The sequence below is a fragment of the Phyllobates terribilis genome, unplaced genomic scaffold (genome assembly GCF_046119375.1).
Source record: "Phyllobates terribilis strain yellow unplaced genomic scaffold, ASM4611937v1 Scaffold_3__8_contigs__length_932513732, whole genome shotgun sequence".
In the NCBI taxonomy this organism is placed as follows: domain Eukaryota; kingdom Metazoa; phylum Chordata; class Amphibia; order Anura; family Dendrobatidae; genus Phyllobates; species Phyllobates terribilis.
Window position 1 is genome coordinate 192,579,986 of NW_027362763.1, and position 13,341 is coordinate 192,593,326.

Consider the following 13,341-nt stretch of genomic DNA (forward strand, 5'->3'; position numbering starts at 1 on the left):
AGGCTAAACACCCTTTAGTGCCACATGAAAAGCACTAAAGGGTGCAAGTTTATTATATGTAGGGGACTTGTGACATTGAGTATATATCTACAGGACATCTATCTATTTTAGCTATTCTATCTATCTACTTATTCTATATACAGTTGAAACCAGATGTTTACGTACACTATATAAAAATATATATATATGTATGTTTTTCTCAATATCTGACATGAAATCAGAATAAACCTTTCCCTTTTTATGTCAATTAGGATTACCATAACTTTTAATATTTACCAAATTCCAGACTAATGAGAGACAGAGAATGTTTTAAGGCATTTTTATTACTTAATGCAAAGTCAAAAGTTTACATACACTAAGATTACTATGCCTTTAAACAATTCTGGAAAGCCCATGTGATGATGTCATATGTTTGGAAGCTTCTGCGTTAATTAAAGACACACCTGTGGATGTATTTTAATGCACACCTGAAACACACTGCTTCTTTGTGTAGCATCATGAGGAAGTCTAAAGAAATCAGTCAAAATATCAGGAAGAGAATTGTGGACTTGCACAAGTCAGGCTCATCCTTGGGTACAATTTCAAGATACCTGAAGGTGCCTCATTCATCTGTACAAACAATTATACGCAAGTGCAAACAAGATGGGAATGTTCTGTGTCCCAGAGATGAACGTGCTTTGGTTCGAAATGTGCATATCAACCCAAGGACAAAAGCAAAAGGCCTTGTGAAGATAATGGCGGAAGCTGGTAAGATTGTGTCAATATCCACAGTGAAACGAGTACTGTATCAACATGGGCTGAAAGGCCACTTTGACAGGAAGAAGCCATTACTCCAAAAGAAACATAAAAAGCCAGATGAATGTTTGCAAATGCACACAGGAACAAAGACCTTAATTTTTGGAGACATGTCCTGTGGTCTGATGAAACTAAAATTTAACTTTTTGGGCATAATGACCATCATTACTTTTGGAGGAAAAAGGGAGAAGCTTGGAAGCCTAAGAACACCATCCCAACTGTGAAACATGGGGGTGGCAGCATCATTTTGTGGGGTTGTTTTGCTGTAGGAAGGACTGGTGCACCTCGCAAAATAGTTGGCATCATGAGAAAAGAAGATCACCATATTTTTTGTACTATAAGACGCACTTTTTTCCTCCAAAATTTTGGAGGAAAGTGGGGGGTGCATCTTATAGTCCGAATATATACTATACTATATACTATGGCTGTTGATGGTGGGGATTGTGGGGGGGGGGAGCGTCAGCGGGGGATGAGCGGGGCAGAAGCCGCCTGCTGCAGCCTACTTTGCCCACTGCAAAAGAAAATGAATATTCACTGCTCCCCACGCCCATGGGCGTGGAGAGCAATGAATATTCATTTTCCTTAATAGCACGCACACTGTAGCCGCAGCGCGGCTCCTGCTGCGCTCGGTGGTCTGTGTGCCCGCTTTTAAAAACCATGAATATTCACTACAATCCACTCCCATGGGTTGTAGTGAATATTCATGGTCTTTAATAGCGGGCACACAGACCGCTATTAAGGAGAGTGAATGGTCACTGCTCCCCACGCACACAGTCCCGGCGTGGGGAGCAGCGACTATTCCTGCACAGCATCTCACTGTGTGAGTGTGCATGGCAGTGACGCCATGCGCTGCTCACACAGTGAGATCCATGTCGGCAGCAGAGCAGGACGCAGCGCTGGAGCAGAGAGGAGGTGAGTATAATTGTTTATTTTTTTGTGTGCAGCTTGATGGGGATCAGAGGGTGCCAAGCATACCAGGATGGAGGGGTGCCAAGCATACCAGGTTGAGGGAATATGGGTGCCATACATACCAGGATGAGGGATCAAGGGTGCCATGCATACCAGAAAGAGGAATGAAGGGTGCCATACATACCTGGATGAGAGATGAGGGTTGCCATGCATACCAGGAAGAGGGATGAGGGGGGTCATGCATACCACAATGAGGGGTGCCATGCATACTTGGATGAGGGATAAGGGGTACCATGCATACCAGGATGAGGGGTGCCATGCATACTAGGATGAGGGGTGCCATGCATACCAGAATGAGAGGTGCCATGCATACCAGGATTAGGGGTGTCATGCATACCAGAATGGGGGATTAGGGTGCCGTGCATACCAGGATGGGGATGAGGGGTGCCATGCATAAAAGGATGGGGATGAGGGCCACGTATAACAGGAAGGAGGGGGCCATATATACCTGGATGGGGGATATTAACAGAATTGGGGGACATTGCCCCTATAAAAGTGTCAGTAGCAGACCCCCTCCCCCTTAACAGTGCATCATGACCACATTTTTTGCTTACATTTTTTCTATTTTCCTCCTCTAAAACCTATGTGTGTCTTATGGTCCGGTGCGTCTTATAGTCCGAAAAATATGGTATGTAGCGATTCAAGACAGCAGCCAGGAAGTTAAAGCTTGGGCGGAAATGGGTCTTCCAAATGGACAATGAACCGAAGCATACTGCCAAAATGGTAACAAAGTGGCTTAGGCTATGTGCCCACGATGCAGAAATGAAGCAGAAAATTACTGCAGCATTTCTGCATCTCCCTGGCAGAAAAAACGCATGCAGATTGTACATGCAGATTGTGCATGCGTTTTTCCTGCAGAATACATGCGGAATACATGCGGATTCACATGCGTACCCACATGCGTTAACGCATGTGTTTCCGCATGCGGACTGACAAGCACTTTCCAAGCGATAGCATCACTTGGAAAGTGCTTGACAACTAGGTCACACTATATAAATCCATGCAAAAGGCATGGATTTATATAGTGTGACCGTAAAAATAAAAAAATAAAGCTATACTTACCCCCGATCCCCCGCCGTGTGTGATGTCGCGCTCGTCCTGGCTTCTTCCGGGTTGCCGGCATCTCGCGAGACAGCATGCGGTCACATGACCGCGACGACATCTCAGGTCCTGGAAGGAGAAGCGCTGCCGGCAAGCAGAGAGAAGCCGCCGGACAGGTGAATATAACTTTATTTATTATTTTATTCTTTTTTTGACAGGTACAATGGTACCCAGGTCTGGTTGAGAGTCTTCTCTCCTCCAGAACTGGGTACCATCCGCACATAGAGACGTATATTATCCGCTTGTACAAATGTACAGTCACGGATTCTAAGCGTCTCAATGCAAGTCAATGGTGGCGCTTCCGCAAAATTAATGAACATGCTGCGGATTTATTTGCGCTGCAGAAACGCTGCGGAAAAATCCGCAGCATGTGCATTGACATTGCGGAATGCCATTGGGGACCATGGGGTGCGGATTACCATGCGTTTTTGATGCGTTTCCGCTGCGGAAATTCCGCAACATAAACGCGTGAAAAACGCATCGTGTGCACGCAGCCTAAAGGAGAACAAAGTGAATGTTTTGGAGTGGCCATCACAAAGCCCTGATCTCAATCCTATTGAAAATGTATGGTGAAAGCTGAAAAGTCCTCCAAGTCCATTAAAGATGAGTCTCTGATTTAATTTCTTGGTCCGGGGTATTTTCTTTTTGTTTCTTTTTGTGATATGATATTAAAATATATAGACTCCTGATGAAGAATATTCCCGCAATGACTGCAAAGTAACTTGCATGCACCAGAAACTGAGGAAAGAAAGGGAAAGAGAATAATTGATGTGAGCTCATAGATACATTCTGGAACTTTATATTTCAAAGATTATAGGACTATTGTAGATATTACATTTAAGGCACTCTACTGGAATTTTAATAGCACTGATGGCTCATTAAAGGGGTACTCTGAAATAGAAATCAATCTTCATCCTAAATATTTAATGCGATGATCTAAACTATTTTCTAATATACTTGAATTAAGTCAGTGCGTGCCAGGAATTGTGACAATGTGCACTGACAGTGCGCTCTATTGACGGTTTATTACTGCTGATCTGAGCCGGGTAGAGAGTGCACTGTCATTGTGCATATAGGACTAGCCCAGCCCCTGAAAAAAGCATTACTGATGGCGCTTTGTTTTAGGGAGGGATCAGTGACTCCAGTGGTTGTCCCCTGATGATGCTTCGTTTGAGTATCCCAGCATGCACTGATATTCTCAAACGAAGCGTCATCCAAAAGGAAGTAGGGTGAAAAACAGATAAGCAGATAGTGTAGTCGGGAAAGGTAGAGAATTTTTAATTCAAGAGTATAAGAAAATAGTTTAGATTATGGCATTAAATAGAGATTTAGGATGAAAATGAATATCTTTTGCTGACCTCCCCTTTAATAGGATTCAGTAGGAGTCTAACTCTTGGCGCCCATGCTGATCAGCTCTTAAAAGGACTGCAGCGCCCTGATTCTATACATTCAGCATGTCATCCATTTAGTTGTGGCTGAACTGGGTATTGTAGTTTTGTATCATTCAATTGAATGGAACAAAGCTGCAACAACCCAACAAATACTAAATATATGACATGCTCAAAACTCGGAGCAGTGTAAACAAATGAAGATAGAGGGTGCCGAGAGTCACACTCCCACTGACCTAATATTCATTGCTTATCTTAAGAACAGAGCACACGTATTTATATATACAATATAATGCATTGTATTAAAGGGAACCTGACCACATGAGTGTGTTTTTCCTCTGCACCGCTGCGGCTAGTCAGAGGAAAAACTATTACGAGCCGGTCTGGGACTATGAATAAGATGGCTAGTCCAAGAGGCCGGCCCCTGGCAACTTTTCCCCACTCCTTTTAAGTGGCAGGTCTCTTCCTATGAACACAGGAAGAGACCTGTCAGCCTTGAGTAGTGGGCATGAAGAAGCCAGAGAGGACCTGCCTTAGATAAGTCATCCAAGATGAATGGTCCCCGGATGGCTTTTAATAGTATGTGGTCTCTGAAATGCCGCAGCATTGCAGAATAAGATATGCACAGCTGCAATAACACAGCTGCTAATTGATTTATGCTGCTCAGGTTCACTTTAATATGCCATTGTGAAAATAAGACATGGTAACAACCTGGGTGATGATGTCCAGTCCCAGGCCTCTGACGTCCACTACAATTATTGTCATGATGGTCTGAAGAGCAAGTGCAACAAATGTGTTCATTCCAAAAATCAGGGCGTAGCGCTCCATACTCAGGTTTACAGCAATCTGGAATCTGAGAGTTAACACATTCAGGCTACATAAATCTCACTTATGGTTTTTGTGTTTCCCCTAAATCCCATGGGTCACTGAACATGATAGGGTCAGAAACAGTAGCGTAGTTACCCGGAGGGCAAAGGGGGCGGTGGTCCTGGGCCCCGCGCTCTGAGGGGGCCCACCCAGAGCTACGCTAGTGTAACTGTATCAGGCGTGCGCAGCACTGCTCTGCCCGGCGGCCGCTATGCGGCCCTTGAGCAGGAGGGGGCCTGGTGCCAGCATCAGGCTTCCCTGCCCGTCACCGCTGCTCCCTCTCCCATCAGTCCCATCTCTGTGAATAATGTCATCACTTGGCGCCCGGCCCGCTGTGCTGAAGATGTGTGCAGGCCGGGCACTTGCAGCAGTGGGGGAATGAAGAGGAGAGGTGAGTACTGTGTTTATTTATTTTTTGCCAGGGGAGGGGGGCGGGCGGCATTATATTACAGACTCTGTCTATGGGGAGGGGGGGGGAGCATTATACTAAAGACTCTGCCTATGGGGAGGTGGGGAGCATTATACTAAAGACTCTGCCTATGGAGAGGGGGGAAGCATTATACTAAAGACTCTGCCTATGGGGAGGGGAGAAGCATTATACTAAAGACTCTGCCTATGGGGAGGGGAGAAGCATTATACTAAAGACTCTGCCTATGGGGAGGGGGGGATGCATAATACTAAAGACTCTGCCTATGGGGAGGGGGGAAGCATTATACCTAAGACTCTGCCTACGGGGAGGGGGGAGCATTACACTAAAGACTCTGTCTATGGGAGGGGGGAAGCATTACACTAAAGACTCTGCCTATGGGGTGGGGGGCATTATACTAAAGACTCTGCCTATGGGAAAGGGGGGCATTATACTAAAGACTCTGCCTATGGGGAGGGGGGGAACATTGTACTAAACACTCTGCCTATGGGGAGGGGGGGAGCATTATACTAAAGACTCTGCCTATGGGGAGGGGGCATTATACTAAAGACTCTGCCTATGGGGAAGAGGGGAAGCATTATACTAAAGACTCTGCCTATGGGTAGGGGGGGAAGAATTATACTAAAGAATCTGCCTATGTGGGGGCATTATACTAAAAACTCTGCCTATGGGGAGGGGGCATTATACTTAAGACTCTGCCAATGGGGAGGGGGGAACATTATACTAAAGACTCTCCCTATGGGGAGGGGGGGAAGAATTATACTAAAGAATCTGCCTATAGGGGGGCATTATACTAAAGACTCTGCCTATGGGGGGAACATTAAACTAAAGACTCTGCCTATGGGGAGGGGGGAGCATTATACTAAAGACTCTGCCTATGGGGAGGGGGGGAGCATTATACTACAGACTCTGCCTATGGGGGAGCATTATACTACATACTCTGCCTATGGGGGAAGCATTATACTACAGACTCTGCCTATGGGGGGAGCATTATACTACAGACTCTGCCTATGGGGGGAGCATTATACTGCAGACTCTGCCTAAGGGGGGAGCATTATACTACAGACTCTGCCTACGGGGAGGGGGGAGCATTATACTACAGACTCTGCCTATGGAGGGCATTATACTACAGACTCTGCCTATGAAGAGGGGGGAGCATTATACTACAGACTCTGCCTATGAGGAGGGGGGGGGAGCATTATACTACAGACTCTGCCTATGTGGAGGAGGAAGTGTAGCACCCTGAGGACTCGGCTGCTACAGGGGTATTACACCTCAAGCCAGAGGTGTGGTATTCCACTCCCGGGTAAGGATGGAGTGTGGGACTGAGCTCAGATAGCTGCATACACTACATACATCCCATTTCCGGGGGACAGATCGACGGTACTCCCACCAATATATGTGCAGGTACGATAGTGTCTGTCCCTGGCTGGAGTGGGAGGGGGGTGGAACATCCCAGTAGTGTAGGGGCAGATAGGGGGAGCAGTCTGGGTAATGCTAGGAGCTCATTGGGTGCTGGTCACCTGAGCTCACACATAGAGGGAGTATATAAGGTGGGCACCATCTTAGGACAGGGTCTTTTGTAGAGTGGGTCAGTCTGTCAGAGTTTAGCCTGAGGAGCAGAGCAGAGAAGCTCAGCCAGAAGGGCTGACAGGGAGTTGTGGTTCCGGCTGGGCCCAGCTCCAAGGCCAAGTCCGAGAGAGAGAGGAGTCAGAAGGACCCAGAGAGAAGAAGAAGGAACCCCAAGACCCCAGAATACAAACAGCAGGGTGAAGGGTTGGCACCCAGGGTACCGGATCCCAAGCTGGCAGAGAGAAAAGCACACCTTAGCCAGAGACCGGAGGTCGTGGGCAGGATCTGCCACGACCCTCACTAAATCCACTAGGAAGGCATACCAAGTATAGGGTCAGGGAACCCAGAAGAGGTGTACCCACCAAGAGACCCGAGGGAGCCGGACATAAGTGGATCCCTGGTGAGAACGGCCAGAAGAGAGGGAAAGTCAGACAGGAGCTCAGGACCACGCTCCAGAATTGCTTGGGGGTTGGCCGAGTCCAGGACCTGGTGGACGCAGCACGGCTCGGGTGGTCGCTTCAGGCCAGAGTGACCATAAGAACACCCGTAAGTAAAAACCCCTGAACTGCACAGCCCGACTCTGAGTCTTCTTGCTTAGCTCTCCTGCACCTTCACAACCACCATCCTCTACATCTGACCCCCTGAGGCTATACCCCTCCCGTTGGGGGTTATACTACCACAGCTGCACACATACCAACAGCCTCAGCGGACCCTGCTGCAGCGGCGGCCTTTTGACCGCAAATCAACGGGTGGCGTAGTCGACACTAAGAACATTTAACAACATCTGTAAAGACTGCCACACACTGAGTTTGACACCCTGGGCACGGACCGGGTCGCCGCCACTCGGAGACTACAACCCCCATCTGATCCGGCTCCGGGTAATCCCCAAACAGCACTGGCCCAGGGGGCGCGTCAACTTTGGCGTAGTCGGCAGGATTTCGTGCCCACAACCACCGGGTACTGCGTGCCTGAAGAGAAGTTCAAATTTACCTTAAGAAGAAGTCTCCCGCCGGTTCCAGAGGGTCCCCGCCATGGGACGCCATCACGGATCGTTTCCCGCCGGTTGCCCGCCATCTGCAGCTTTTTCCCGCCATCCACGGAGTTTCCCGCCACTGGGAGACGATTCCCGCCATTTCCAGAAGATTTCCCGCCTTGGAAGAGCGGACGCCATTATGGGCGTGCCAGAGGGTGGCAAGAGGTCACCTCCCATCATGGGCCAGGTCAAGGAATGGCGCCAAAAGCGGAAACCGCCCCCACCAACAGAGACTGTGATGCTGGAGATGTCCATCAGCGTGAGAGAACTGCCCCTGGAACTGACAATCACAAAGTTGCCCCGGGACCACCTTCAATGTGGGCGGAGACAGAACAAGAGAGAGAAGATGGGTGCAGCCTGGGGGAGTCTGGAGAGAGCGCACCCGGAGACAAGAAGTCTGGAGAGGACTCCGGAGGAGCCGTACCCGGAGATGGAGGGAGAGGCAGGCAGCACCGACCCAGTGGTCAGGAGCCTGTTGCAAGCGACAACCCCACTAGGCTTAGTGGAGATCCTGGCACAGCTCCCCCGAGACCGGGAGTGTGCGCAGACCGAGCTGGAGCGCCTCGCACGGAGGATGGCCCAGGTGCAGCGAGAGACGCTGACGGAGTGGAGCCGAGAGATGGCCCTGCAGGCAAGAACCCGCCAGCGAAGCACGCCACCCGAGACGAGGAGACAGACCGCCTCTGAGGATGGTGCAGGAGGAGTGAAGGCCGGAGACGGCGCCGAGAAGGGAGCTGGACAGATGGAGGCAGGTAAAGGGGACGTCACTACCCCAAGCCGAGAAACCGCGTGCCTGCCCCAGCTCCCCGTCGCAGAGCCCGAAATTCCCCCTGCCGTGCCCGTCGCTGCATCGTCACCGCTCCAGACAAGGCCTCAAGCAGAAGCCGCGGCCGCGACCCCTGTGACGTCACGCGCCTCAACCCTGAGCGCGGCAAAGCAGGAAACACCACCGGCCTGGTCGCAAGGTCTAGTACCCCCGGGCGCCGCAGTACCAACAGCGCCCTCTACCTCTGCTGAGTCACCGGCCTGGTCGCTGGGCCAAGTAACCCCGGGCGCCGCCGTCTTCACGGTGCCCTTTACCTTCAGGGTGCCCCAAGCCTGGTCGCAAGGCCTAGTGAACCCGGGCGCCGCTACCACCACCGCGCCCTCAACGTCCACCGTGCCGCACCTGGGTGAAGACTTGTTTGCCCAGCACACGTGCCCGGATGGGCAGCCCTTTGTGTGGCCACCGGAGTTCCACCATCCCCGACTCCAAAAAGCAAGGCCCCTGTGCGAGCCCCTGATTCCGGCTCCGAAGCCCGTTAAGAGGACCCCGCTCCCGCTGGAAGAAGCGCAGTTCGAGTGGGACCCCACCGGAGGAGACCTCATGGGGTTCACCCAAGAGACTCGGGCAGCCGCAGCTGAGCGTGCGGAGTGCTGCCGGCAGCAGTTAGAGGTCTTTGACCGCGAGCGAAGAGAGAGGCGGGTCCGAGAGCAGCGGCTGCAGGAACAGAGTGCAGAGCAGAAGAGCCGGACCAGGAGGAACCCCCGTGCAGCCCACGGTCCCCGTGCCACCGGGACTGTAATTAAATTCCAACTGCAGCACGGTTGGGGTTTCATCAGGGATCATCACACCCCCGGCGACGTCTTTGTCACCCGCAGAGACGTGGAGTCCCATCTGCCGGAGGGACACAGAGGTCGTGACCTATATGTAGGGGACGAGGTCACGTTCACCCGGCACAAGTGTGCCAAAGGACCCTACGCTCTCCATGTACACCGGCTGACGGAGGAGGAGCTACGGTGTGAAGAGGAGCAAGAGGATCCGGACGGGTCTGAAGGAGGAGCAGGAGTACGCCGTCATTAAAGTACGGTAAAGAGACTGTACATAGTTACCCGTCAGGGTATAAGAACTGTTACTGCTGCTAGTTAAAATATAGTCCCCGTTGGGACCAGCAAATTGAACTGAAACCCGTGTGTCCCTATTCCCACTGACCGAGGACTGAGAGCGGTCATTCCTTTCCTAATACCTGGCCGAGGACTGAGAGCGGCCATATTTCCCCTTGTATATAGTTGCGCTTTTTAAGGCGCCCCTTACCGGTTTTATAGGAAACTGTTGTTTTTACTACAAGAGACTGTCGCACTTTACCCGGTCACAAGTTGCACCGTGGCCGGAGGAACAAGAGTGTTATTTATGAAAAGCTTTATATGAAAAGTTTATGCTGATAATATCTAATGTTTTATATGTTTATGTTTTATGAAAAAAATTGTATGTTTATGGATGTTTATTCTCTTACAGCCCGAGGACGTGCTGTGATTTACCAGGGGGGAATGTAGCACCCTGAGGACTCGGCTGCTACAGGGGTATTACACCTCAAGCCAGAGGTGTGGTATTCCACTCCCGGGTAAGGATGGAGTGTGGGACTGAGCTCAGATAGCTGCATACACTACATACATCCCATTTCCGGGGGACAGATCGACGGTACTCCCACCAATATATGTGCAGGTACGATAGTGTCTGTCCCTGGCTGGAGTGGGAGGGGGGTGGAACATCCCAGTAGTGTAGGGGCAGATAGGGGGAGCAGTCTGGGTAATGCTAGGAGCTCATTGGGTGCTGGTCACCTGAGCTCACACATAGAGGGAGTATATAAGGTGGGCACCATCTTAGGACAGGGTCTTTTGTAGAGTGGGTCAGTCTGTCAGAGTTTAGCCTGAGGAGCAGAGCAGAGAAGCTCAGCCAGAAGGGCTGACAGGGAGTTGTGGTTCCGGCTGGGCCCAGCTCCAAGGCCAAGTCCGAGAGAGAGAGGAGTCAGAAGGACCCAGAGAGAAGAAGAAGGAACCCCAAGACCCCAGAATACAAACAGCAGGGTGAAGGGTTGGCACCCAGGGTACCGGATCCCAAGCTGGCAGAGAGAAAAGCACACCTTAGCCAGAGACCGGAGGTCGTGGGCAGGATCTGCCACGACCCTCACTAAATCCACTAGGAAGGCATACCAAGTATAGGGTCAGGGAACCCAGAAGAGGTGTACCCACCAAGAGACCCGAGGGAGCCGGACATAAATGGATCCCTGGTGAGAACGGCCAGAAGAGAGGGAAAGTCAGACAGGAGCTCAGGACCACGCTCCAGAATTGCTTGGCGGTTGGCCGAGTCCAGGACCTGGTGGACGCAGCACGGCTCGGGTGGTCGCTTCAGGCCAGAGTGACCATAAGAACACCCGTAAGTAAAAACCCCTGAACTGCACAGCCCGACTCTGAGTCTTCTTGCTTAGCTCTCCTGCACCTTCACAACCACCATCCTCTACATCTGACCCCCTGAGGCTATACCCCTCCCGTTGGGGGTTATACTACCACAGCTGCACACATACCAACAGCCTCAGCGGACCCTGCTGCAGCGGCGGCCTTTTGACCGCAAATCAACGGGTGGCGTAGTCGACACTAAGAACATTTAACAACATCTGTAAAGACTGCCACACACTGAGTTTGACACCCTGGGCACGGACCGGGTCGCCGCCACTCGGAGACTACAACCCCCATCTGATCCGGCTCCGGGTAATCCCCAAACAGCACTGGCCCAGGGGGCGCGTCAGAAGCATTATACTACAGACTCTGCCTATGGGGGGATCATTATACTACAGACTCTGCCTATATGGGGGGCATCATACTACAGACTCTGCCTATAAGGGGGGAGCATTATACTACAGACTCTGCTTATGGGGGAGAATTATACTACAGACTCTGCCTATGGGGGGAGCATTATATTACAGACTCTGCCTATGGGGGGGCATTATACTACAGACTCTGCCTATGGGGGGTGCATTTTACTGCAGACTCTGCCTATGGGGGGTGCATTATACTACAGACTCTGCCTATGGGGGGTGCATTATACTGCATTGAGGACTATCTGGTGCATTATACTATATGAAGGCTATTTATACAGTGTGGGAGATAATGTGGGTTTTTTGCACAGTGTGAGAGCCATCATACAGTGTGGGAGATAATGTGGGGTCTTTGTACAGTGTGGGGGCCATCATACAGTGTGGGAGATAATGTGGGGTCTTTGCGCAGTGTGGGGCCATCATACAGTGTTGGAGACATCAGTTTGGAGGCTACTAAGGGGTCAGTATACTGTGTGGGGGGTACTATACAGTGAGGGGGAATTATAATGTGTATAGGAGAACATCATACTGTGTAGAGGGGAGCTGTACATGGGGGGAGACCCAGGATATTATTAAATCTTAAGTGGGCACTTATCATTAGAGGGAACTTATTATGACTGTCAAAGGGGCACAACAGATGGCACTATTACTTTCTAGGGGGCAAAATGTGGATACTGTTTTCTAGGGCACTTGCACACGGCATTACTACAATGGGTACGGAAAGTATTCAGACCTCTTTAAATTTTTCACTCTTTGTTTCATTGCATCCATTTGGTAAATTCTAAAAAGTTCATTTTTTTTTCATTAACCCCTTTACAACCCAAGGTGGTTTGCACGTTAATGAACAGGCGAATTTTTACAATTCTGACCACTGTCACTTTATGAGGTAATTACTCTGGAACGCTTCAACGGATACTCCTGATTCTGAGATTGTTTTTCGTGACATATTGTACTTCATGATTGTGGTAAAATTTCTTCGATATCACTTGCGTTTATTTGTGAAAAAAATGGAAATTTGGCGAAAATTTTGCAATTTTCAAAATTTTCATTTTTATGCCCTTAAATCAGAGAGATATGTCACACAAAATAGTTAATAAATAACATTTCCCACATGTCTACTTTACATCATTACAATTTTGGAACCAAATTTTTTTTTTATTAAGGAGCTATAAGGGTTAAAAGTTGACCAGCAATTTCTCATTTTTCCAACAAAATTTACAAAACCATTTTTTTAGGGACCACATCACATTTGAAGTCACATTTTGAGGGGTCTTTATGACAGAAAATACCCAAAAGTGACACCATTCTAAAAACTGCACCCCTCAAGGTGCTCAAAACCACATTCAAGAAGTTTATTAACCCTTCAGGTGCTTCACAGGAATTTTTGGAATGTGGAAGAAAAAAATTAACGTTTATCTTTTTTCACAAAAATGTTACTTTAGACCCAATTTTTTTATTTTCGCAGGGGTAACAGGAAAAAATGGACCCCAAAATGTGTTGTGCAATTTCCCCTGAGCACGCCGATACCCCATACGTGGGGAAAAAACACTGTTTTGG

The 13,341-nt window shown here is 49.5% G+C and overlaps 1 protein-coding gene across 1 annotated transcript in view; it reads right to left on the reverse strand.

Annotated features, from left to right (window-relative positions):
* Positions 1-2,840: 2,840 nt before the first annotated feature.
* The window catches only part of LOC141258502 (thiamine transporter 2-like), a 67,978-nt gene continuing 57,477 nt past the window's right edge, over positions 2,841-13,341 (reverse strand). Inside the window, exons 4-5 of the mRNA XM_073673493.1 lie at positions 4,965-5,106; positions 2,841-3,603 (exon numbers count right to left, since the gene is read on the reverse strand). Of these exons, the coding sequence (XP_073529594.1) occupies positions 3,463-3,603; positions 4,965-5,106 (283 nt within the window). The 3' untranslated portion in view covers positions 2,841-3,462. The remainder of the gene's footprint in view (positions 3,604-4,964; positions 5,107-13,341) is intronic.